This window comes from Nicotiana sylvestris, chromosome 3 (assembly GCF_000393655.2).
Source record: "Nicotiana sylvestris chromosome 3, ASM39365v2, whole genome shotgun sequence".
Lineage (NCBI taxonomy): Eukaryota > Viridiplantae > Streptophyta > Magnoliopsida > Solanales > Solanaceae > Nicotiana > Nicotiana sylvestris.
The window spans coordinates 185,137,342-185,164,519 of NC_091059.1; the positions used below are offsets into that span (position 1 = coordinate 185,137,342).

The 27,178-nt window shown below is 38.0% G+C and overlaps 1 protein-coding gene across 5 annotated transcripts in view; it reads right to left on the reverse strand.

The window, feature by feature from the left end:
• LOC104210888 (intermembrane lipid transfer protein VPS13) overlaps window positions 1-27,178 on the reverse strand; it is a 92,338-nt gene that overhangs the window by 10,225 nt on the left and 54,935 nt on the right. For all 5 annotated transcript variants that reach the window (XM_070171261.1, XM_070171264.1, XM_070171263.1 and 2 more), the window contains 20 exons: window positions 24,597-24,695; window positions 24,344-24,445; window positions 22,868-22,926; window positions 22,596-22,698; window positions 21,604-21,750; window positions 21,415-21,531; window positions 19,941-20,203; window positions 17,267-18,804; window positions 15,974-17,184; window positions 12,938-13,066; window positions 12,709-12,861; window positions 10,150-10,767; window positions 10,002-10,073; window positions 9,418-9,876; window positions 9,144-9,327; window positions 8,313-9,045; window positions 8,088-8,204; window positions 1,734-2,007; window positions 788-901; window positions 627-710 (listed from right to left, as the gene is read on the reverse strand). In XM_070171261.1, the coding sequence (XP_070027362.1) occupies window positions 627-710; window positions 788-901; window positions 1,734-2,007; window positions 8,088-8,204; window positions 8,313-9,045; window positions 9,144-9,327; window positions 9,418-9,876; window positions 10,002-10,073; window positions 10,150-10,767; window positions 12,709-12,861; window positions 12,938-13,066; window positions 15,974-17,184; window positions 17,267-18,804; window positions 19,941-20,203; window positions 21,415-21,531; window positions 21,604-21,750; window positions 22,596-22,698; window positions 22,868-22,926; window positions 24,344-24,445; window positions 24,597-24,695 (6,576 nt within the window). The remainder of the gene's footprint in view (window positions 1-626; window positions 711-787; window positions 902-1,733; window positions 2,008-8,087; window positions 8,205-8,312; window positions 9,046-9,143; window positions 9,328-9,417; window positions 9,877-10,001; window positions 10,074-10,149; window positions 10,768-12,708; window positions 12,862-12,937; window positions 13,067-15,973; window positions 17,185-17,266; window positions 18,805-19,940; window positions 20,204-21,414; window positions 21,532-21,603; window positions 21,751-22,595; window positions 22,699-22,867; window positions 22,927-24,343; window positions 24,446-24,596; window positions 24,696-27,178) is intronic.

Consider the following 27,178-nt stretch of genomic DNA (forward strand, 5'->3'; position numbering starts at 1 on the left):
TTTAAATATATTGGATCGCGGTCGGGGACAGGATCTTTGGCTAGACACATAAAAAACACCCTAAAGATAACGTTAGATATCAACGTCTGAAAGCTCTGGCCGAGGGGAAAAGTGTACCTAGTCCTAGTCAGGCTGACCCTAGTACCGGTCCAAATCAATTTCAACCAGAAAATAACATTGTTTGGTATTTTATATTGTGATAAAAAAAAATAACGGAAGAATTGGCAAAATTAGTAACTGTTATCTCTAATTTCAATTTAACTTTTTTTTAAAAAAATTACTGCTTAGCCGTTGGGACCGCGAGCCCGGCACGTTTAGCCCGGGCAATGAATTCATGGGCCCAGTCTTGGGCCGGTTCCTACAAAAAGCACATTTAGCCTGTTTATCTAAGTACTGGGACCGCGGCCCCGAGACCGGCCCGTTTAGGGCCCGACCGGCCCAATTGCCACCCCTACCCAGTACGGACATTAGATATATTCTGTTTTGCATTACAAATCAAAAATATCAACAGCTAGCACCAAGCTATACCAATAACAAGAACATGATTCTTGTCAAGTACGAAAAGAACTATAATGAATACAAGCTATACTTAAACATTACAAACTGAATTAGAGAAAGCGAAGTACCTCGGGAGTCATGGATAGGTATACAGGTGCATAGTCTTTCACGTCATCCAGAGCATATGATCCTATAACACGTTCACCTGGAACCTGCAAAATCCAAAGGGAAACCTTACTAACAAAAAAACGTGAAATAATCATTCGGCTTTAAATATAGCAAAATATACCTCAATAGTGAGACGATGAGGGTAGCAGGGTTCATCCCATGCATAAGGGCAAGAAGTGTAGGAATGGACCATAGTTTCAAAAGTTTCGCACCTTTGTTGGTAAACACGTAGCCTCTTGAATAGACAACGAAGGGAAAGGGTGAATTAGCCAAAGATCATAACTAAATTGAAAATCAGAAATTTGTTATGCTAGTCGAAATTCTGTGGAATGAGCAAGGCTCGTAACATTAGTGTTGATTAGCATGATATAAGAGATTTAATTATATTTAGGAGATTGTTGGTTAGCATGATTTCAGGAGATTTGGTTATATTTACGGGATCTGATTTTTATTTGATTTGATTTGATAGCAGGACTGATTGTATAGATTTATTTTATTTCCTTAATTAGCATTAAGAGCTTTGTATAAATTTTCTTGCTCATGGGATGTAAACACACAGAAATACAAGAAGTCTTTTCTTTTTCTCAAAATCCACATGATATCGGAGTCATTATTGCCTTTTTGAGAAACACTAGGGTTCTGTTTTTTATCAAAGAGGTACACACATAAGGTGACTTTTTCGGATGTGGGAAACCATGTTGAAAACCCAATTAAATAAATAGTGTATTTACTTGTCTCCTCAACAGCTTGAACTTTTAGAATCATTACATAATTAGAATCACATTTCTACTAACTTAATGTGAATATATATGTTAAAATTTTCTAATTAAGGAAAACATGGACAGTAATGCAGGTTGCAAATTGGAGATGAAAATCACTCAGAAATGAAGTCTATACCTGCATCCCAATCAAATTATGTCACATAAATAGGGTGGCAGCGGCGAAAAAATTGGAGATGACTTTAAAGCAAGACTTTTACGGTAACCAAAATCCTAGAGAATATTTTACCCATCTAGTTGTGGCTAATACAAGGTCAAAAACTACTGTGTTGCACAGAAGGAATATACCTCCTGGGAGAAATTGTCAATACGGTATGGCATAAAGCCAGTATCATCTTCTGACACAAGAATCAAGTTTGTCCCCGACTGACCATGAGAGCTCCCAACAATTTTATCATCTCTAATAGAGACATCAGCAGTCTGAACTTCCACACGTATCATGTTCACGGCACCAGAGAGAAAATTTCGCATTTTCACCTGAATATCACCTAGATGTTCTGGCAAGAAGCAACCGGACCATTGCCATCCAGGTTCAGCAAATTTAATAGAGACTAGCAACTCCCTGAAAAATATTGACACATAATAAATAACAAGAATAAGGAGCAGAAGCAAGGAAAAAATAGGCAGAAAATCACAGCTCTGCTTCTCATTCGTTCAACACGTATTGCCTCCCAGACTTATCTAAACACTTGCATCATCAGAATTGTTTATCAGATATGACATCTTACCAATGATCGTTCCTACAACATTTCCTCCCTAAGATCTTAACAATAACTACTCCCACGAAAAGGTGCTCTCTCGTCATCTACCCTTTATAGATTCAAGTGTTTCAACTACTACCTTGTAAATGATGACGGCAATTAAAAAGTTGATGGCATGGATGGGGTGACTACAAAATATTTTGTTACCGTGTCATGCAAGGAGAACATAGAGGATGTAAAAATGTACGGGAGAAATCTATTATTGATCTTCTATTAAGTGTTTTACAATAGCCCTATTTATAACTATACACAATCCATGTTCTACTCCTATTCCATGTGGGACTTGGGTTATTTACATAACTATCTAACACTACTCGTCAAGCTGGTGCATACAAATCATATGTACCGAGCTTGTTACCTATGTAACTAATACGAGGACCAGTGAGGGACTTGGTGAAAATATCGGCAAGCTGATCATTCGACTTCACAAACTTTGTAGCAATATATCCAGAGAGTATCTTTTTTCTGACGAAGTGACAGTCAATCTCAATGTGTTTAATTCTCTCGTGGAACACCGGGATTTGATGCAATATGAAAGGCAGCTTGATTATCTCACACAAGTTCCATCTTGCTGGTTTCACCAAGTTTCAACTCCTTAAGAAAATGTTTGATTCAAGCTAGCTCACATGTTGCCACGGCCATTGCTCGATATTCTGCTTCTGCACTAGACCGAGCAACCACATTCTGTTTCTTGCTCTTCCAAGACACCAAATTTCCTCCCTCTAGATCATAATATCCAAACGTAGAACGTCTATCAGAAGGCGATCCTGCCCAGTCAGCATCTGAGTATCTGTTGATTAGCATGATTCAGGGAGACTTGATTTAGGAGTGTTGATTAGCATGATTTCAGGAGATTTGATTATATTTAGGAGATCTGTTTGATATGATTTGATAGCTGGATTGATTGTATAGATTTAATTTATTTCTTTAATTAGCATTAGGAGTTTCGCATAAATTCCCTTGCTCATGGGATGTAAACACAGAAATACAAGAAGCATTTTCTTCTTCTCAAAATCTACATGGTATCAGAGCCCTTACTGCCTTTTTGAGGCGAGTTATCTCCCTCGCAGCACTAGGATTCTGTTTTTATTGAAGAGGTCGAGTTTTCTCTTTCTTGGTGGTTGTCTGCAACACAAACCCCTTCTCGTTCCGTCAAGACAGATTTGGTTCCAGCGAGGCAAATTACTTTTGAACAATTTTCTTGAGATTTCCTTCTGATTAGGCAGAAAATATGGAGACACTTAAGACGATTTCTAGAAAAATCTTACCTTCGGATGAAATTCAACTACTCCGTCGCCTCCTAGCCAAACTTGACTCCGCTAATGTTGCCACATCCAATCATGTGCAATCAGGTACTGCCTTTGATGCTCACTATAATTCTTGGATTGTTGATTCTAGTGCAAATAGACACATGCAGAATCTTCTAATGGCATTCGAAACTATTCTCTGTGTCCAAAAGGAGATAATGTTAAAATAGTCAATGGTTCTTTAACACCTATCTCTGGAACAGGTTCTATCATTTGTACACCTAATATTAAATTATCATTCGTGCTCCATGTCCCTGAGTTCCCTGTCAATCTTTTATCTGTTAGTGCCATCACTAAAGCTCTAAACTACAAAATCGAGTTCTTTCCCGATCATTGTATTTTTCAGGATCTTCAAATAGGGAAAAGGATTGGCAGTGGTAGATTCCGTGAAGACTTGTATATGTTAGATAGAATTCAAAACTCTAGTCAAGCCTTTTTAAGGAAAGTAAGGATGTCAACCGAGAAATAATACAGCGGCATAGACGATTAGGACGCCCATCATTCTTCGTTTTGAAGAAGTTATATCCCGATTTGTTTTCAAGAACTCGATTTGAATCTTTATTCTGTGATGCGTGTGAATATGCCAAGCATACTAGAAACTCTTATCTTGTGAGTGATAATAGAAGCACAACTCCGTTTATGATTATTCATTCTGACGTATAGGGTCCTACCCAAACTGTTTCTTTGTCTGGTAGTCAATGGTTTGTTACATTCATTAATTGTTGCACTAGGATGACTTGGGTATATTTGTTAAAAGCCAAAAGTGAAGTTTTCTCTTATTTTCAGCTATTTCATAAGATGATTTGTACTCAGCTTGATGCCAAAATAAAAATCTTGAGAACTGACAATAGCGGCGAATACATGGATAAAAAGACCTGCTGCTTATTTGGAGTCCAATGGGATAGTCCATCAAACAAATTCTCCTTACACTAGAGCACAAAATGGGGTTGCTGAATAAGAAAATAGGCATTCGTTAGAAATAGCAAAATCTCTTATGTTCACCATGCATCTACCAAAACCTTACTAGGGGATGCTATTCTAGCATCTGCCTATCTTATCAACAGAATGCCACTTAAACTCCTCAATTTTCAAAGTCCTCTGGAAACTTTAAAGGGTAAGAATGAATATATTGTTTTTCCAAAGGTGTTTGGGTGTATTTGTCTTGTCCACACTAGAAATTCTGAGAAACTTGATCCTAGAGCTATAAAGTGTGTTTCCATTGGGTACTCTCCGACACATAAAGGTTACAAATGTTATCATCCTCCCTCTAGGAGATCTTTTGATAGCATGGATTAAACCTTTCGAGAATCTGAGCCCTATTTCAATATTACCTCATCACCTCTTAGGGGAAGAGCAATAAGGAGGAAGAGGTGATCCTACCTAGTTCCATTATTGGACCTCTTGATGACACTGTCATAGGAGAAAGTGAAATTGGAGAATAAATTCAGGGGGGAGACTATTGGGCATTTGGATAGGCCTAATTTGAAAACTTACTCAAGGAGTAATAGAGCAGAAGAAGCCATCATGCAATCTACCGAAGCTGAACCTTCTTCTACCGGTGAATTATCAACATTTCCTAATGAGTTAGATGTGCCTATTGCTCACTGAAAAGAAGTAAGATCTTGCACCACCAAACACCCTTTATCTAACTATATCAACTATAATTCTTAATCTCCCTCCTAAAAAGCCTTTGCCTTGTCTATTTCCAGAATTGGAGGGAAGCTTTTGCAGATCTTAAATTGAAGCAACCTATGATTGAAGAAATGAAGGTCTTGTCAAAAAAAAGAAACTTGGGAACTTGTCACTTCACCACCAGACAAGAAGTTGGTTGGCTGCAAATGGGTCTTCACTGTGAAGCACAAAGCTGATGGTTTAATTGAAAAGATTCAAAGCAAGATTGGTGACTAAGGGATTCACTCAGACTTATAGAGTGGATTATCAAGAGACATTTGCCCATGTTGCAAAGACGAACACCATTAGGATTCTTTTGTCTTGTGCAGCTAATATTGATTGGGACTTGCAACAGTTTGATGTGAAGAATGCATTTCCTCACGAAGACTTAGAAGAAGAGGCGTATGGAGATTCCTCCTGGATTTGATATTGCATAGAGTCAGGGAAAGGTATGCAGATTGAAGAAAGCCTTATACGAACTGAAGCAATCCCCTAAAGCTTGGTTTTACAGATTCAGCAAAGCAATGATCTCCTTCGGTTACCAACAAAGCAATGTTGATCACACCCTCTTCATAAGACATCAAACGGGTAAACACACTCTTCTCATAGTTTATGTTGATGATATAGTAATGACAAGAGATGACAAAGAAGAGATGTCCCAATTGAAGCAGTTGGTAGCACATGAATTTGAGATAAAGGATCTAAGAAAATTGCAGTACTTCTTGGGAATTGAGCTTGCTAGATCCAAAAGAGGAATTTTTATTTCTCAAAGGAAGTATATTCTGGATCTCTTGAAAGAAACCGGTATGACAAGTTGCAGACCCAGAGAATCGCCCATTAAAAGCAATCACATGTTACAAAGCGGAGTTGGAGAATCAGTTGATAAAGAGAGAGATCAGGAAGACTCATTTATCTCTACCACACTAGACCAGACATAGCCTATTCAGTTAGCATGGTGAGTCAATTCATGCATGATCCCCCCGAGAACCTCATATGCAAGATGTTTTTCACATTTTGCAGTATCTGAAGTCTGCTCCAGGGAAAGGTCTACTTTTCTCCAAACATGATCACCTCCAAATAGAAGCCTTTACAGACGCGGACTGGGCTGGATCTCTAGATGACAGAAGATCAACATCCGGTTATTGTACGCTCGTAGGAGGAAACTTGGTTACTTGGAGAAGCAAGAAGCAAAGTGTAGTTGTTAAATCAAGTACGGAGGTAGAATATGGAGCTATGGCCCAAGGTATTTGCGAACTGCTTTGGCTACAAAAGCTACTACAGGAATTGAGACTGTCTGAAAAGGGAAAACTTTCCATGTACTGCAGTAATAAGGCTGCCATCAGTATAGCTCATAATCAAGTCTAGCATGACCGAACAAAGCATGTGGAAATTGATCGACACTTCATCAAAGAAAAAGTTACAACTGGTGCCTTGAGTTTGTTTCATGTGCCATTGGGAAAACAGCTAGCTGATGTGTTTACCAAAGGTCTCAAACAAGCGAACTTTCCATACTTTGAGTTGCAAGTTGGCATGTGCGACATCTTTGCACCAACTTGAGGGGGAGTGTTGATTAACATGATTCAAGGAGACTTGATTTAGGAGTGTTGATTAGCATGATTTCAGGAGATTTGATTATATTTAGGAGATCTGATTTTATTCTGATTGATACCTGAATTGATTGTATAGATTTATTTTATTTTCTTAATTAGCATTAGAAGCTTTGTATAAATTCCCTTGCTCATGGGATGTAAACACAGAAATACAAGAAGCCGCCTTCTTCTCAAATCTACAGTATCCAATAATTTGTTCATGGCCTCGATCTTCAAACAATAATCCTTTGTTTGGGGCTGATTTTATATATCGAAGAATGTGGACAACTGCATTCCAATGACTATCACATGGAGAATTCATAAACTGACTCACCACACTCACTGGAAAGGAAATGTCAGGTCTAGTCACTGTGAGGTAATTTAATTTACCAACCAGCCGCCTATATACGAAATTTAAAATTCGGAAATCCATAGGAGTGTCAACAGGTCTACAACCTATCATTCCTGTCTCCTCAAGAATGTCTAAGGCATACTTCCGTTGTGAGATCAAAATACATGAGCTAGACTGACGACCTCAATGCCCAAAAAAAAACTTTAATCTGCCCAGATCCTTAATCTGAAAGTGCTGAAAGAGATGTTTCAACATAGTAATACCATCCTAATCATTGTCGGTAATAACAATATCATCAACATCAACATATTGTAGGCGCGTGTCAGCCTTTGTACCGGAGAAATTTTCTGGGGTTGGTCACCGGAAGGTGATCTACCTCGTGGTGGTGTTGGTTTTTTGCACAACATCGACAGAAAGCAACTTTCACGTAGACAGCCCTTAGGTCACAGGAAAAATTGCACGATGACTAAATTTTTTCTTCCCGGTTACGCTGGAATGACACACAACGATCTTTTCACACTAATGCTCTGATACCATGTGAGAATGCACGAGAGAAAAATCTATCATTGATCTGCTACTAAGTATTTTATAATAGCTCTATTTATAACTATACACAATACATATTCTTCTCATATTCCATGTCGGACTAGGGTTATTTACATAACTATGTAACAGAGGATTAGTTTGAAATGTCCCGAATGGAAATTTCAGACGGGGGGCTTTGCATGCATTGGGGTAGCATACTCCTCCCATGCTTCTAGGAGTATTATAGTCCTCCACTGTTTCAACCAAAACTAAATCACAATAACTAGGTGCTGGAGTTCTATATGTACCTACAAATGCACGTGCACTTAGTTTAGAAGTAATTAACATTTATGAGGGGAATTCGTAATATGTGCAAACTTAGAAGTAACTTGAGATATCAATGAGCAATGATAATGCCAACCACCGTCACAATATACCTCATTGTATTCGTCCACTGAATATGAGAATGCCTTCCAGATTCCAATGTGAAAACACCATCTGTTCCTTTCTGCTTGTAACACAATTCCTTGTTGCATGCATTACTGATTACGTATCTGTAGAATTATGAGTGCTTAGTTATAGATACATTCCCGGCAGGAAGATGTTAAATAAACCCTTTGAATATGGTAGTAGAATGACATAATTATGATATTGCAGAGTACCTTGGCTGAAAGGTAATAATTCTTGTCCTACCCAAAAATGGTGCTGCAACAGCACTAACAGAAGTTACATAGCCGGATTTCCAGGATGGTTGTGGGACCGTTACACTGGTCGAACCAGTAGGTGGCACAAGAGAAAAAGCGATAGACCAAGAATCGTTAGGAATGTCATCCATCAGACAATTAGGTAGATATCTACACAGTCGGACCATAATTTCACTTGAAGACAAACTTGGGTTAGGTGAATACATCCGGCAATTAACCTTCCAAGCATCACCTTCTGTTAAGCTACAAGATTTTAAGCTGGATTGACTACTTGTATAAGACCTACTCCAGTGAAGCGATGCTTTATCATGCTTCTGTGAACCCCGGTGAAAAACTGTTGAATTATCAAACTCAATTGATTGTGTCCCAGAGAATTTAGGGTCATGTGACTTTGTGACGAGGTTATTGCTCAAGGGAGCTACAGGCAGAATGTTGCTATTCGCCGCTGTATCCATATCTTGATTAGAAGTCAAAATACCAAGACCATCTTTCTTGCGGAGAATTAGGTCCTGCTCGTCCACATCATAGCAAGAAGTAATGACACTAAAATGGCCTTTTGCCCAGTTGACAGATTCAGATACAACAAGGGGGAAACCAGTGCAATTGTATAGCAAAAATGGAACCGAAATGCATATTTCACGAGCTCCACAAAATGCATCCATCACCTTCTCAATTGCAACACACAGAGGACCTAATAAAGTGGAGATTATAGAATAAAAAATAATAAGAGACAGAACTAATAATGCTGGTATGATGACAAAGAACAGGCATGCAAAATTCAACAGGTACCATCTGATGACTGAGGGTCAAAAGTAATAGTCTCCGACAAAGAGAACCTTGTTCCGCTGAACTTCGCTATTTCACCAAATGTTTCAGCACGTGGAAATTTCACAGCTGAAGGTTTATATCCAGGCATGTCAAAAGTTATTGTGAGGTCATGTGAAGAATCAACATGGAAGAAAGAAGTTTCAACCTGGGAGAAACGGAAAATAATGCTGGTGAAGAAACACAAATTAAAACAAATTTATTCATGAAATATTAGTAACTATAACATAGTGCAAACCTCTGACACATCTGCAGAACGACAAACACCAGCATTTTCTATTGTCACGGACACCATCTCCGGAAGATAGTTCTTCAACACCAATGGACTGCTTAAAGTCAACTGATGTACATTCCTCTTCTCAGACTTAAGCATGTAAGTTACATTGCTATGAGCTTTAAGGGGCTGTGTTAGAATATTGTTGGACAAAGAAAACCCTTTTTCTGGTGACACAGCTGACGCTAAGCACCAATCATGCACAGATATGCAGCAGCGGAAAGGGTCACTGCTTGGATGAGATGGATAGCAGACAAAAGAGCGCAAAAGGCTGATTCTATTTTCATTTGAAAGAATATTTGGAATACTGTGGGCTTCACTCCACAAGTAAGAATTACCAAGAGGACGCCATCTCATTCGTCCTGCTTCAGCCAAATGTAATGGAAGAGGAAACTGTTGACCAGGATATATGGGGTCCAGAATCTGACATGACAAACAAGGGAAATGACAGAAGTTACGAAAAAGTGTAGGGACAGAAATCCAGCCAAAACTAAACAGATACTGGTATTCTTTTTCCTAAACCAATAGAATTACGTCTGCCTATATACCTTTGGAGAAACACCAAATGGAATGTCAAACCGTACTTCAAGAGGCACAGAAGTTCCATTTGATACTACTACCTGAAATCAAACCGAAATATGTAAAGCAGTATAGATAATCAACACTGCACAAAATATGACCAGCATTGCCACTTACAGTTGAGTACAACCGCACCATCTTCGTGTAACTCTGTATGGACACATCAATCACTACAGGAACGATAAAGCCACTTTTTTCTTCTATTCTACCGTTCCTTCCATCATTTATACTACTGTTTGGAACATTCTTAGTTGTATCAATATCAAACTTCCTTGATGATTTGGAAAAATCGACCTCAAAGTATCTAATACCAACAAGATCCATTGAAATAGGAGCAGAAGGAAATGATGTTCCCTCAAGTTGAACAATGATATAATGATGTGATGGCTCCACCGATTTTTTGTCACCAAATTGGTCACAGGATTGGGCGGGCCTATAGCGTAAAATTTGATCCTCAAGACTTTCACTAACATAAACTGGAATAGAAGATCCTGGTTGTAAATACTTTCCACCTTTCACGGAGGGTACTTCTAAGCCATAACCACTCTGCTGCTGTTGATAGACATGAAACTCTAAAGGCAACGAAGTCAGATTTTGCAGTATATAAGGAGGAGAACTCCGGGTGTCCAGATTTTCACTTATCTGAGACTTTAAGAATGATGGGATCTCAGAATTAGCAGTCAACTGTACCACATCCCATGCATTTTTAGTCATCTCAATTGCCCTAGAAACAACCTTCACCAAAGGAAAGCAAAAGGAAAGAGACATATATCAGCTATCTCGTTTGAATTGTATTTAAAAGAGATGACCAATCAGCAAGTCTGTAGTAAAATTTTACATTGTGCAATTTGCTATATTTCTGTCAATATTCTGCAAGCATACTGCAAGAATTCCTCTACGCCGATCGGATGAAAGGAAACTAAGGATGAGAACTTCTTTAAACAAAAAAACTAGATAAGAGTAGTGTACAAAAAACAAATGAACTCATATTTAATCCTAAATCAGGGATAATTTTTTTTTAAAAAGAAAAAATCTGCATATTCATTTCGGACAAGGAACTCCATCAATGTTAGCTTTGTAAAACATATCGAGTCCCAAGATTATGTAAAGGAGAGTTGCTTTAGCTTAACAACTGTGAGAATGCATGGGAGAAAAATCTATTTTTTGATATTCTATTCAATTATAATACAATGGGCCCAATTTATACAATACATATCCTACTCCTATTCTGCGGGAACTCACTAGGTTGTTGTTGTTGTATATCTTACTCCTTCTCTATGTGGGACTAGGACTAATTCACGTTATTTCAATAACTATCTAACAACAACCAGCATAAAAATAGTCAAACTATGTTGAATCCTTTGAATATGGATAGAGATGATTCATATTACTAACCTAAATCTGCTTAGGATGACCTATGATGCTTAGTCATATCATTTTCAAGGATGCAGCAAAAAATAATCTAGTATTTTATGACACAAGGTTGATCTCATTAAAGCTCAGAAAGACGAGGATAACAGTGGTGATGTTTTGTTATTAGGCGCCAACTGACGTCCACTTATAATATACTATGATGCCATTCATAGGTGAGACCATTGTCAAGACAATAGAAGTGTGTAAAATTTTATTCGATGATGAATAAAGGCAAATATAAGCAGCAACAACAAAAACAAACTCAGTGTAATCCCACAAAATGGGGTCTGGGAGGGGTAGAGTGTACACAGACCTTACCCCTACTTTGTGAAGGTAGAGAGGTTGTTTCCATTAGAACCCTGGCTCAAAATAAAAGTAAAAGAAACAGACACAAAACGTAGAAACACCAACAAGATAATGATATAAGAATAAAGGCAAATACAAGCAGTTTTTGAATTTATGGAGAAGGCTTCTGTGACTTTTGAGTTGCAATAGGTTTGACTCTCTCAATGATTAAGACTAAATAGACCTTAGTAGTATTTAGTGTCTTGGAAAAGTGAGAAGTAAAATGTAGTTGCAAGATCGAGTGCAGAAGCTGAATAAAGAGCAATGGAAGTGGCGCCTACGAATTCATCTAGATCAAGCAAACTACTAAAAGGATTGAAATTTAGAAAGATTGGCCAAATGAACTTGTGTGTGATAATCAAGTTGCACTTCATATCACATCAAATACGGTGTTTCATGAGAGGACTACACATATAGAAATTGAGTGTCATTTTATCAGAGAAAAGATGATCTCAAGAGATACTTTCACAAAGTTCGTAAAGTGGAATGATCAGCTAGAAGATATATTCACCACGTCTGGTCCAAGAACAAGTTATATGTGCAACAAGCTTGGCGCATACGATTTATATGCACCAGCTTGAGGGGAGTTAAGGATATTGTAAATACACAGCATAACAACTAGGATCACAAACAAATTAGGATGACTAGTTTTCAGTAAAAAAAAAAAATTGATAAGGTGTTTCCTGTAATTATGTACATGTTGATTTGCTTTCCTAGTTTAGAACATGTATGCCTTACTATCTAAATACCCAATAGCTTGAGGGAATAATCGAGTAGAGTTTCTCACAATTCTTTCTTGTTCTATTTTCTCACAATTTCCACCAGAAAATGCCAAGAGGGATTCCTTTTTCTCAATAAATAATTTTATCAACAAATGCAACAGAGAGTTTTCTTGCAAAACAGTTAAAACTAAATTACCTCAATAAGTGACTCGGTAAGATTCAAGTTAAGTTGAGTTGTCGACTCGATATGAAGATTGCTAGTAACGTCACTACTCAAAAGGGAATGGTCGTCATGCCTTCGTATGCTTAGTTGGACTTTCCATGGCTCTAGGAAAGGCTCCCACAATGCCTATTGTCCCAGATATAAAATAAAATTAGTGAACCAGAAGTCCAATAAAAGACAAACCATGATTTGTTATCTCTACCTTGTCAATGTTATTGTAGTTCACTTGGACTTCACACTTCACTAAACCCTCCATTTCATTTCCAGCTATATTTGAGCAAAGAAGCAAGTTTGTCATGAGCAACTCCAGCAAAGGTCCACTTGAACTCCACTAGAGAAAAATACACAGGTATTAGCAAAACGTTTGTAGCTGAAGAATTTATGAGATATAATTAGCAGAAATGATCAAAGGACAATAACTCATTGTAGTCAAAAGATAAAAAAGACAATACTGGCATGAAACAAACAAGAATCGCCCCACTCATCAGCAGTAAAAAAGCAAAGACCACACAATTAACCAGATGAAAGACCAGAAAAGTAAAGATTAAATATGACGGAACATCAGGGATAAAATTGCAGCCTAGAACCTCACGCCACCACACCCCACGCCACCCCCATAAACAAAAGTTAGAAAACAACCCAAAAAAGAATAGGAAAAAAGAAAAAGAAAAAAAGAGGTGATGCTTGCCCAGGACAACATAAGGAGACAATAACGAGATAAAGAAAAGGAGAAAAAGAAACACTTCCCAATTCAGTGCAGAGGGGTTTTGACAGCGATGATAAAAGAAAAAAAAAAAGCAACTTTTTCGTGAAAATATGAGCATAATTGTAAAGAAGATGGACATAAGGCTTAACAATCAAAAAACTAGCACATGGGACGAGGATTGCACTGGGCCGCGTAAGGAGGCAATAAGCCCTTCTCTCAACCAATGTGGGACATTCTTAGAACTCCGTGTGCATGCCGAAGGCTGGACTTTTTCGAGTGTGGATAATATAACATAGGGGTGCAACATGGCAGGGGTAAGGTATGCATACACTCTACCCTCCCCAAAACCTACTTGTGAGACTACACTGGGTTTGTTGTTGTGTAACATGGGGTTAACCAAGAATAGGAATGTGTGTGGCACTTATACCATGTAAAGACAATGAAAATTGGGCCTAAACTCAATCTCAAACGTTCGAGGTGAGGATTGCCCAAAATCATATTAGGTGACAATAGCCCATTTCCGCAAGTAATGTGGGAGATCTTAACAATAATAATACTGAAGAAGAAGAAATTATAGCACACTCCGAAAACCTAGAGACCAAATCCTAATTACTAACAGCATTCCTATATCTTTGTGAGCTTCCAGGAACTAGACTTCTCTGAAACAAGATATATTTCAAAGTGCTCCTACAACTTCTAACTGACATGATGGACCAAAGGTGAAAATGGATACCAGCAGCATGCATGTTCATAACTTTACCCCCGCACTCAATATCAATGAGAAAATTCATGTAGAGTACACAAGACCTTGCAAGAAAAGTTTCGTGCCAGACAAAAGAATGCCAGGAAACAGATGTCAGTCACCAGTGAGGAATAATTCCTACCCTGAACTGTCAATTTACTGTTCAAACAAAAGGGAGGAACCATTAAAGGAACTACGGTGATGGTCTACAGCTTCCCAATGGTACCCTTAAGAGCATAAATCAATTAAATACTTCTAAAAGATAGTAATGGATTTAAGACAGTTGAATAGTGTTAGTTAGTTAGCTGTTATGTAAATAAGCATAGTCCTACATGGAATAGGAGTAGGGAAGGTATTGCGTATTGTTATAAATTGGGGTACTTATATTATGGTTAATATACATGAAAAATATATTTTCTCGTGCTTTTTCACATGGAATCAGAGCAACTCGTGAGAAATCCCAGATATGCAGTAACCAGCGAGTCCTAGACAGTCACCGTGCCTTTTTCCGGTGAATTTCAGGCTGTTTTTTGAGTGATCCCTTCTCCAGTGGACTTTTTTACGAACAATAACAGCACTAGCAAGTGCGGAATTCTCGGGCGACCAAATACCAGAAAGCCACACCGGTAGAACCCTAACCACGCGCTCTGTTGCGCATCCAGAACTTAGTTCTGACACCGGCAGCGCGTAGAACCCACACGCCGGCGAGTGACCATTGTTCCGGCCATTTTTTGGAAAAGTTTCTTCAGGACAGTCTTATCATCTAGTAATTCTGACAGGCCCATACTGTTTTCTTTTTATTCCGAACACTTTGAGATTTCTTCGGCGACTACACTGATTTTCCAGCAGCTACAGTAATTTTTCCGGCAAATACAATGTCTGTTTCAACGAGTTCCAATTGATTCTTTCTGTTATTGGTGATAATTTTATAGACCTCTCTTCAATCCAACGATGTCTTTGGGAGTTGATGTTTTCGAATCTAAAAACACGGGCTCTGCAGTTCCGATGTTATGATTACCTCAGAACCTTTAACGGGAAATTCAAACTACATAGCTTGGGCTTCGTCTGTCGAGTTGTGGTGAAAGGTCTATGTGTTCAAGATCATTTACTCAAAAAGTCTAGCGAAGGAGATGAAACGGCCAAAGCACTTTGGGAGAAGATCGATGCTCAGTTATGTAGTATTCTGTGGCGATCTATTTATTCCAAGGTGATGCCCTTGTTTCATCCATTCCAAACATGTTATTTGGTTCGGGAAAAGGCCTATCTTGTTGCCAGAGGATATACTCAGATATTTATCGATTACAGTTATACTTTCTCTCCTATGGCTAAAATAGCATCAAGCTGCCTTTTTCTATCCATGCTGGACATTAAGAATGCTTTTCTTCACGGTGACCTTGAGGATGAAGATTATATGGAGCAACCACCTGGTTTTGTTGCTCAGCGGGAGTCTCGTGGCCTTGTATGTCACTTGCGCGGTCACTTTATGGTCTAAAGAAGTCTCCTCAAGCCTGGTTTTTTAAGTTCAACACAGTTACCCCATGACTCGGAGTGAAGCCGATCACTCTGTGTTTTATCGGCATTCTACTTCAAGTCTCTGTATTTTTCTGGTGGTCTATGTTGATAATATTGCTATTACTGCAATGATCAGGACTATGCTTATTTACGTAACAGCTAACTAACTAACAAATAGCAAGAGATCAAGTTATCAACATGCACTTTTGAGTCCAATCTAGCAAAAGCACACTGCAGAAATGATGTCAGTAGAGATAGTGCTATAGAGATGAAATCACCTTTCCATCAGCCAAAAGAAGAGAAAACTTTCTAAGCTGGATTTCAAATTTCACTTGACTGACACTAAACTGAGAAGGCCCAGCTGCTGGACATTCAAAATCCACAAACTGCCAGAAATAAAGAATGTGATCTGATAACCATACATCCAGACAGTGACATTGAAGATCCACCTTCGCATGGATACGCTCAATGCAACTAGTGCAAATTTCAGCTTCCAGGTTCACTTGAAATAGTTCAAACAGGGGCCATGTGCGTGTGGTATCATCCTTTACTAGCTCCACTGTACCCCAGGTTTTATCTAGATCAATTTTCAATCTCATAGTAGTCCCGAAGTTAAAAAGTTTAGTATTCCTTGCTTGAAAGCCAACAGTAAAAAGGCCGTGTCTATTTCCATAAATCATGTTTCGTAAATAATTCATGCTCTTTTCGCCCTGCTTCAACTCTGATGTGTTCAAAGCATCTTTTCTAACCCAAGCAGGAACATGAATTTGGACACTAAAACTTTCCAACTCAACATAGTGAATTCCAGAAACATGCCCCGCATTTACTTCAGACGTCAAAATATTTGGACATGGATAGGAATTTTGTGGGCCATCATTTTCATCATCCTTGAGTTGGTCAAAAGGGACATGTGCAATATTCTTTGATAATGAGTTTGTCATTAAGATCTTGGGTTGTTTTGTAGAGGAAGAATGGAGTACATTGATGATCGCAACCCAGTCAGACAAATGTATCCAAACATCTAGCAAAGACATGGAAACAGAAAGCATATTTGCACCATGATCAGACAATGAAAATGTTGTTACAATAACAGGTAAGCCAGAGTTAGAACAGCATTCTGCAAGCAAAACAGAGTTCAGTGATGAGAATAGCTGTAGATAAGAGAAGGAGATCCTCAGCCTTGAGAGTTCATCATTTTTTAAAGAGGCAGAACACAGCAACTGCATGTTAACCTCCCCAATGAGATCAGAAGCAACTGATTCTCCTTTCTGTTCTCGCAATTTTATGGACATTGACCTGACAGAAGCTTGGATTATCATGAAATTTTCAGGAGTGGCTTGAGGCAGAGATGCATCTTTTTCCTTTTTCCCCTCCTTGCGTAGAAAAAACTGTAAGATATCAGATTTGAATGCTTCGGCTTGTTTATTTACAGAGGAAAACTGATCTATCATATCCATCATTGCTTCACACCCAATCATGAGTGATGCACCTGTGCACAAATAGCAAATACTGAGATGTAAAAAGGTTTGCTTGAATACTCAAGAAAACCTATGACAGAATCTGATTCTTACCTTCAGCGTTGAGTTGACAAACCTTGACTATTGTCATAATGCAACTTGGATAACAGGATACGACATCGCAACATTCACATTGGGATGGTAATCTCACCCATACATCAGCACTAAATGGCGCAATCAAGATGATATTTGCCCAAGTGGGGCCATAAAAAGAACCTGAACAATTAGATGCTTCTTCTTCCAATTGCATCAAAGATAGAGATAAGTCATATCCAAATAAGTCCAGACAATCATTTCTGTGAGCAATTTCATCTTCTGTAACCAAGCACTCCGCAGGAATATCCTTCAGCACAAACTTTGCTTCACCATTTTGCGTGAAACCAGAATATAACCGTCGTATATCAAGTTTCAGAAATTGAGATCCACTAGTCCCCGTCGGTATAAATAAGTTGGAGTCCAGTATCTCAAACATAAATTCAGTGCATACATTGTCTTTTGAAGTGTTAGAGTTAGAGCTTTCTGTAATAGGCAATCCGGGACTGCTCAAATCAGATAAGGAAAAATAACCAATGATAACTGCAAGGAACTCAGGCGGTAAAACACAAGACACATTCTGGATACTGAAACTCATTTTCAACGGTGACTTTTCACTTTCTTTCCTGATACGTAGGTTCAAAGTTGGAGAGGAACTGGATGTCAAGGGACCCCAAAGGAAATCCTGCATCATATGAGTCCACTGTAAAGAAGAAAGAGCCAAACCCTCAGCAGAGCAAAGTATATCCAGATAGTCGGCGCAAATACACAATGCAGACTTGACATTTGGAAACAGAAGAGTTCCAATCACGTAAGGGGGTTCATGAAAATGAACTCTGCAGTTGCTGAGCTCCAAATCAATGAAATACGCCTTTTTAGCATCATAAATTTGAGAAGACGACTTAACAGAAGATGGAAGCTGACTGTTAGTTTTATTCTCTATGTCGGCCTTAGGATTTCTGCCCTTGCTGTCCCTTAAATTGAGAACCTTCCACCACTCAAGGAAATTTTCGTTTGAGAAACCTCCAAGATTAAGTGAACCAGTATCTGTTAGGGTGATGAAAGGGAAATGATCCAATGAAATGCTTGCCCATTCAGACACAGAAGTTATTAAAAAGTTGAAGAAACCAGAATTTTGAAGCGAGGAACGAAAACTAGGAATGCAATTGTTGCTATTCACTAAAGGGTTGCCCGCAACTCGAAGAGAAGTTCTGATTTTAGATAGCTTATCAACAAATCCTACCAAAACTCCAATTATAAAACGGTAGCAGTGAATATCAAGATCACTTAAACTCAATTTACATTCATGACCAATGAATCCTGAATTCTCATAGTATTTGTAATGGAACAGAATGCACGGATCATTGGTACTACTTTTGTTATCGGAATCCCCAGTTTGACGGTCAATTCTGACACCATTATCATCCTGATACATAGATCCTGACGAGCTTCGAGATGAGCAAAAGGTAAGGCTTTTCCCTTCACTTCTACCACAATAATCATGGATCTTTATATCCTTCACTGAGGCCCTTCCCTCTAAGGACTCTTTTCCATCAAACCTGCAACTTCATAAAGTGAACACTTAGTACAGAAATGATTTGAAAAGTATCTCTCCTGGAACACAAGAAAATAAATGATTGAAGGATAGATACCAGACAACATGATGTTTTTTTTATTTTCTTTTATTTGATAATTATGGTGTTCAGGCAAGCTTGCACGTACCTCGACTTATTCCACGGGTACCTGCTACCTCTCACCAGCACAAAGAGAGAATGTTTTCTAATATTTTATTTACAGTGAATACTTGAATTTTAAAGGTTAAGTCGAAATACAACTATTTCAGCCACAACTTCAAATGCACCTTTAGTCCTCTATTTGTTTTCTCGCCAGATAAGTAGTCAAGCTCACTTGCTGCCAGCCAAAAACAAAATAAAAACTTAAAACAAATTCAGCACCCTAGTGTGTAGCCTAGCAGCCAATGAAGGTTCCATGAAAATATTGGATTCCAGCAGAGACAAAAAAGTAAGATCATGCTTCATCTGCTCAAGTCTTCGTGGGGAGATTCACACAAAATCTGTACTAGTGGGAGGACAGAGATGCCCGTCGAATAGTCTAGGTTCACACAAGCTAGCCCGAACACCACCGTTAAAAGGAAGCACTTCAAAATGTCTATCTGATTTCGAAGAACATATTAATAGAATTTAAGACAATGGTCCAATCAATGCTACAGTTTAGACTCCATCATGGTGGATGGCATGACTGATTTACCTGAAATTGGCATTGTATCACGGATGACTTGAGGTAAACAAACAAAAACAGTGCAATTTTATCGGAGCAGAAAATAACTCCTCTATCGGACGTGCCACTTATTGTCAACTGTCAAGTATTTTGGAAATAAACAGCTAAGCAAGAGACGCATGTCAAGAGACCATTCAGGAGAGCCACCAATGATTTTTGAAATCACACTGGTATGATGATTATGCACTAGAGAAATTCTTGTAGCATTCTAGCGGTGAAAACCCAGGATGGTTAATAGACGGGCTCGTTATTTATGATATGTCTAGGAGTATAAAGCTGCAACACGATTTCACTTACCAACTTTGTATAACATCTCATCTTTTGTGTATTTTCGCTATTACTAATGGTATATCCTTGTCTGGTTGATAAAAAGTAAAACAAGATGCAACCCACATACCGAATATTTAATGTCTGAAGCAAAAACATGAGACTGCAAGCATTTTCTACATCACTTTCAAAATCAATCAAGAAACCAATAGATTTCACATTTGCAGCAATGGAGAACCAAAAACCGGCAGATACCCCACTTCCATTAACTGTAGTTGGCGCCAAGGAGTCTGATGATAGACGCAAAATATCAAAATCAACAATTAGTTCCATAATTGCCCCGTATAGTAATGGTGAAAAGTGAGCAAGAACCGATGAAACCTCAATATCAACCTGAAAGCAAAAAAGCAACCTACAATATAAGCATCTGATCAAACATAAAGACATACTTTGCGAATTAGAAAACCTAGCAAGTGGAGTAGCATCATAACAGTCTAACAGAACTTGCTCCATACAACCACTCAAATCGGCAGATGTTTCAGTTTGTTAGTGTGACAATCACAACTTGAACATCTTCTTCATGCGTAACATCAGCTATTATACCTTTAAGATTGTCCACATGACCCAAATTCTGCAACTTAATACAGTGATTAAAACCAAAATACTTGCCATGTTTCACCAGATATGAAACATTACTTAAAACAATATACCCACCAATAATCACCAAAAAATGGACATCACCAAGATTGAATTTCTAACCTAACCTTTATAGGAACAAGTGCAGGTGTTGATGCCATTGGTAGATTGCTCATTTCATAACCTATTCACAGGTTTTGAGGCGTGGATTTTGGTGACAGCGTAAAGGGATAGTCGTGTTCGCTATATGCCACTCTCTCCGTCACTACAGAACCCTAAAATTAAAAAGATATCGAAGACTTTGTACTATGTGATAAGCTAGAGTTTTTAAAATTTGAACGAAACAACAAAGATAAACCACCCTAAAGTACTATTTTTTTTTAAAAAAAAAAAGTAAATTAGACACCTGCAATAATTAAATAAATAGACAGTCTTGGAGTAATAACAAGCAAGATTGATAAACTTTGATACTATATATTCTTCAAACTAAAAGCAAATGGATATTTCCCTCTAAATTTTTTTTACTGACCTTTGCCTGCAAGAGTAAAAGTAGTTCAGCATAAAGGTAACATGGGATTTAGTAGGACTTCTACCAATTATATTAGTCAAAAAGCAATAGTCATGCTTTCCCATTTAAAATTTAACGGTATGGGTCATGTCCCACACGAAACTGTGCCACCCAATTAATGAGAAGAAAAAGAAGCATCTTTAGTATCTTGAAGGCAATAAAAACAATGAGCTTAAATGTGGGAAAAAAATTATTTGTAAATTCAGCAGTTAAACTTTTCACTTTTGACCCATAGACGCAAACAAACAGTAATTTGTAAGCAAAATTAGATCCATGCACATTCAAGGCTTGAAAATGTAAGACCCTATGATTTCAAGAGAAAAGAAAGACCATTGCAAACCCAAAATTGAACTGGTAATTCTAGGTATAGAAAACATAATCATGAAAATGGTTCCCTTACCTCACAATTTTTCAACTCTGATTCGTCAGGAATAATGCACAATCTCAAATTGATATTGGTACTAAATTTCTCCAGAAGGTTGACATTTCCAGAGGAATATGAAGTCAAAATTTTTACCTGCAGCAAGAAGTCACGCTTAACTGATATCATACGATTAGGAATTGAGTAAAAAGGAGCAAAATGACTGACCTCAAGATCACTAATGTTAATCTCAAAGTGATCATAGAGATCTTGAAGCTGACAACCCAAGACAACATCACTAGTGCAACAAGACGATGCTAATAAAGTATCTTTGTCACCTTTTGATGCAAAGATTAATTCCCCTGCTTCCAGAACCTGCCCAAACTAGAAATTTCAGGCCACTAAAAATGCAATACTACAACAACAACAACGAACCCAGTGTATTCCCATAAATGGGGTAGGAGATGGTAGTGTGTACGCAGACCTTACCCCTACCTTATAAAGATAGAGAGGTTGTTTCCGATAGACCCTCAGCTCAAGGAACAGTGGAGACAAGGCAACAAGTAGCACACTTAACAACAATATATTAAGGTAACGGGCACGAATGACAAAGCATGTAATAGTAAAGAATCATGAATAAGATAACACAAAAATAGTCCTAGTACCAGTGGTAAGCCTAGGAGGAACACACTACTAACTGTCAACCTACAACCCTAATCTTCGACCTCCACGTCTTTCTATCGTGGGTCATACAAACTAGCCACGTAAGAATCCCGGTATATTTTGCAGAATGAACATAAACTACAACCTCATTTAGGGAACTGAACAAAATATACATGCACCTTTCATGTGAGGTCATTAGATACCAAGTCCGAGGCAAAATTACTTGACAACCAGGAAAAAATTAAAAAAGGTAAACAAACATCATTAACAAACTATCCAGCTAAGAATCCAGCATATTTTGCACGGTGAATATAAACAACAACCTCATTTAGGGAATTGAACAAAATATACATGTGATTTGGAATTGCAAATCCAAATATATCTCCCATGATAGAATATACTACCCAGGTTGAATGGCGCATATTTAGTTGTTACAGACCTAGAAGGAATATCAAGGTAGGAGGAAAGTCTGGAAAGTGAAGAGCTAAAAGACAATGGGGAGACTATAATAATGGGAAATGGAGATAACGCACCAAAAATGGCATGGAATAACTCACCATCTTCTGCATGTCGGAATTTGCATCTCCAGCAGGAACAAGGACGGTAATACCCAATATATGGACATTCCATGTAACAATCTTGCGATTTGATAAGACATGCCTGTGGAGAAATATAAAACGTAGGAATAACAGCAGGAGCAGGAGGATTAACATAGATATCCAATTGATTCGCATCAGTATGACCCTATTAAATGGACATGTAATATCCATGTGTTTGACTAGGAGGCAAGAAGATATATTTAATAGATGAGCTTGCTAGATGTACTTACCCAATTTTAGTCTGAAGTCGTGCATTAATATTTTGAATTTTGTTGATGGACGACAGAATCTGAAACACGGTACAATATCAAGTCACGACATCATCTAACTTGTCAAAACCTTGCTTTATTAGTTAAAGCAACTATTAGTTTAGGTATAAGAATGCTAAGTTTTAATGTTACAATTATACAAGGAGAATTAAAACTTCAAGTTGAATGTCTTCCCCCCATTGGAAAATTATCATGGGTGTTGTGTTTGACATCTATAACTGGGTTATCCATACATCAAACGATCAATGTCTCTCTTCTCTTTTCTCTTTTCTCTTTTCTCTTTTCTCTTTTCTGATTTTCCTGACATGTTATTTGAGCATTTACAATTTCTCGGTAGAGATTTATGGCATTCGTCAGATATCAAGTAATCTAAAGTTTCTCCCTTCTCATAATTTAGGAATTCTACTTTCTGGTGACTGTTCTGGCATTATGTCTTTTTGAGTAACCACTCCAATGACACTCTCTTGCACTAGTGACTAGTCCAGCCAGCACATGTTTCATTTCCACTGATAATTCCAAAGGAACAGTGCCTCTTTCTAGTGATCATCTGATGCCAATCTGCACTTCCTTAAGGTGAATGTTCCAAAAGTACTGGGGCTCTTTCCTGTATGGTGGCCTTGCCTTATTCTGGTCATGTTTTGCAACTTTTTTTGGGGTGATTTTGAAAGCTATCCTTTTTCAGCAACATTCTATGAACTTCTGATAAGTTGCTCCAACCGCTCCGTCAGTACTGTTCTGACAACTATTTACTCTGATTTCAAAGTAATCAAATTTGTTACCTTAACTTGCATTTGGCGATATGCTGATATGTAACTTATAATGTTAGTTTTATAAGAAATTAAGATTTAAAATTATTAATCACCAAACTTTTAATGAAGTGTTCTGGCTGCACTACTTTTCGTTTTTAAAATAAGAACTGATCAGTTACGCCGCCTTTGACATTTGGCAGACCTGCCCAGTGTTGAGAGTTGTAGTCGAGAAGTTAAGTCTATTAGTTAGATATTGTCTGCTTCGACAAATATGATATATGGTACGTGTTTGACTCCTATTAATAGGAGTATCTATTCATCAAGTTATTAATGTATCTTTTCTCTGCTACTATTCTTGTTGCATTAATAACTTGATGCTCTCTGTCACTATTAGGACATCCATTGCATGATTCATTATATAAGAAATATTCATGCAAAAAATATTAAAGGCAATCAGAAATCAATTATTAAATGAATGCAACGCACTGATACCGAACACCACCAAACAGAATGTCATGTTTTCAGTATTACCTTTTGTACGTAATACAATAAAATGTAACTATGTTTATCAGTGGATTAACCTGGAGGCTAAAGTGGAAATAAGACAGATTCTGGATTAAGCGATCTCAAAAAGTATCAAATTTTATGGATCTCTAAGTACAATAATCATAATAACTCGAATACTTACCGTGTCCTGCAGAGAACAGGAGTGTTCCAAAAGGGAAGAAAGACTCATAATATTCTTGACACATTCTAAATCACAGGTTATGTGAAGTGGCTGGATAGATGCCTGTTTTTACACGAACATAGAGGATGTAAGTCTTTGAAAAAACCTCCCATTCAAAATTAAATAACTCATGATAGCTGCAAAATGTTGTGCCAATAGTTAAAAGCTTGTAACTGACCTAAATATTGTAAAAAAGCAAGGAAAATTATAGTACCTTCACAGATAAAGTAGCAGCCTGCTTAAGATGTGACATGTCAAGTTGGAAACTTAGAGAAGGTTGATGAATATTTGGCTTGCCTCCATCAGAATTTACCTAAATGAATTAATGGTTAACTAGAGAATTTTAAGCAATAACAGTTTACAAACATATGCAAGCTCAATTGGTTGCAAGAGGTGTTGGTATTCCATCACAAAGAACATCATTTCTTGCTGGTGAGACAAGGAAAGCACCATGATACCTATATCTGTTTAAAAACTAAACGAAAAAAAATACATGTTCTATTATTTAAAACGTCCCCCAAAAAGAAGGGTGTCTGGAAATAATTTTTTTTTCCAAAACAATGCACCAGCAAAAAGATGCAACCCGGACATAACATTGAACTGGTGAACACGTACCAATTGTAAGGAAAGACTGACAATTCAACATAATATCGTGGCCTTATTCTCCCAAAGACATACATCCAATGGTCAGACCGTAACATAGCCAATAAAATCGAAGGTCAATCCTCCAAAGATAATCTTTATGTTTTTATAATTGTGGTGTTTAGGTCAGCTCACACGCACCTCGACTAATTCCACAGGATACTTGCTACCTCTCACCACTACAGTTACCAGGTAGCTCTGTCCACCAAGACTTAGGTAGATGTGAATGCAGTTGTTGATATTCGGAAATGCTACCGCTTGCTAGGACCTCTCCCTCACTCCCACGGCTGCTTTTGGTGAGCCTCGCTTTGCCCGTGGAAGCTAGTCAGTTTTATTCTTTGGGTGTCTGGGTTGTCCGAAACTTTTCTTTCATTCGTCATGTCCTAGACACTCCATACATGTTGTGGGATATAGTTTATGTTTTGTTATGTAAGTTAAAGTCTCGCATGATATTTCAAAGATTATGTTGTTTTATGATATTCAAATGTTGAGGCCAATGGGCCATGCTTTATGATTGAAAGTTATTCTTCAAATGTTTATGAATTGTATCCATGCATGGGCTATGTTAAGTATTTCATGTTAAGTTTGTTTGCTTGATAGTAAGCATAAGGCATTGGTTGCTTGTCACGTCCCTCGAGTTTTGGGGTGCGACAGAATTACATATGTACCAAACTTAGTAAATTTGCCCACTTGAGGAGAAGTGTTAGCTTAGAATTAGCAATATTTAACTCGGCAAACATTGAATACATCGTATCTTATAAAAGATTAAATAGTATGTATAATGTATCTATAGAAGCACTTATGCGCAAGACACATTCTCTTGATTTTATATCTTGTATTTCACAACTTTATCAATGTGTCTGCTCCCCAATAATGCTAGGATACACTACCTACCAATAATGCTGCTCGGTGGGCCGGGCCTGAACCGGACCGGACCGGGCCCGCGGTCCTAACGGGCCTGGTGGGCCGGTCCTAGGTGGGCCGGTCTTGGTGGGCCTCCTGAGCCCGTCACGGGCTGGTCTCCATGGGTGAGCCCACGAGCCCGGGACCGTTTAGCCCGGGACCGGCAGGCGGGCCTGGGCCGGGCCTGGCGGGCCCAACGGCTATTTTTCAAAAAAAAAAAAAAAAAAAAAAATCTGCAACGGCCATATTTAAAATCTAGCCGTTTGGGCTGAAAATATGACCGTTTTTTAAGTTAAAAAAATGGCCATTTGGCCCCCAAACTTTATATAATTACACTTTTCCCCATTTCTCAACTATAAATACCCCCTCATTCTTTCATTTTTATTCACCAATTCATCAATATCTCTCAATCTCTCTCAATCTCTCTCAATCTCTCTACTACAATTACTTAATTTATTGTTGAAATTTCGTGAAAAATTGTGAAGTTGTTGAATTGAAGTTTTCAAGTGTTCAACGATTTTCAATTTTCAAGAAGTTGTTCGGCAATCCGGTAAACTCGTTTCAACTCTTACGTTTTTAGAATATATTTTTGTGTGGTTTAGTTTGCATAATTATAATTAATATGGCATTTACTTTGAAAAAAATGTTTGGTAAAGGAAAAGATAAAACCGGTGAAAGTAGTGGCCAACCAACTACCCTTCCCCCGGCTCCCCGACCTAGAAAAGATAAGCAAGTTGAAAGTAGTCGCCAACCTAGACGTCCTCCTCCTTCCGTAATTCTTGATAGTGATCACCCTTGTTTTCAATTTACCGATAGTGAATTTTATCATAATGTTGCACCAGGTGATAGATTAGATGATGAAATTATGAATGCTCTTTATCCTAATGAAACCATCTTAGAAAATAATGAGGAAAATGAGGATGATGATGAAACTCAAGCACCGGATTTAGATGATACACCTACTAGTCTGAAACTTGTGGGAAATTAATGTCGCATAAATATGTAGGAGACCGTAGCGGCACAGGTAGTTTGACTAGGCACATAAAAACACACCCTAGAGATAAGGCTAGATTTTTTCAAATGAAAGCGCATCTAGAGGGGACAAGTGTAGATTCTGCGATTAACCCTAGTACAGGTTCAAATCTAGTTCAACCAGGAATTAACACTGTCACTGGAGGTATTTTATATTACGATCCAAATAGAGATCGTGAAGAATTAGCAAAGATGATTACTGTTATGTGCTTACCTTAT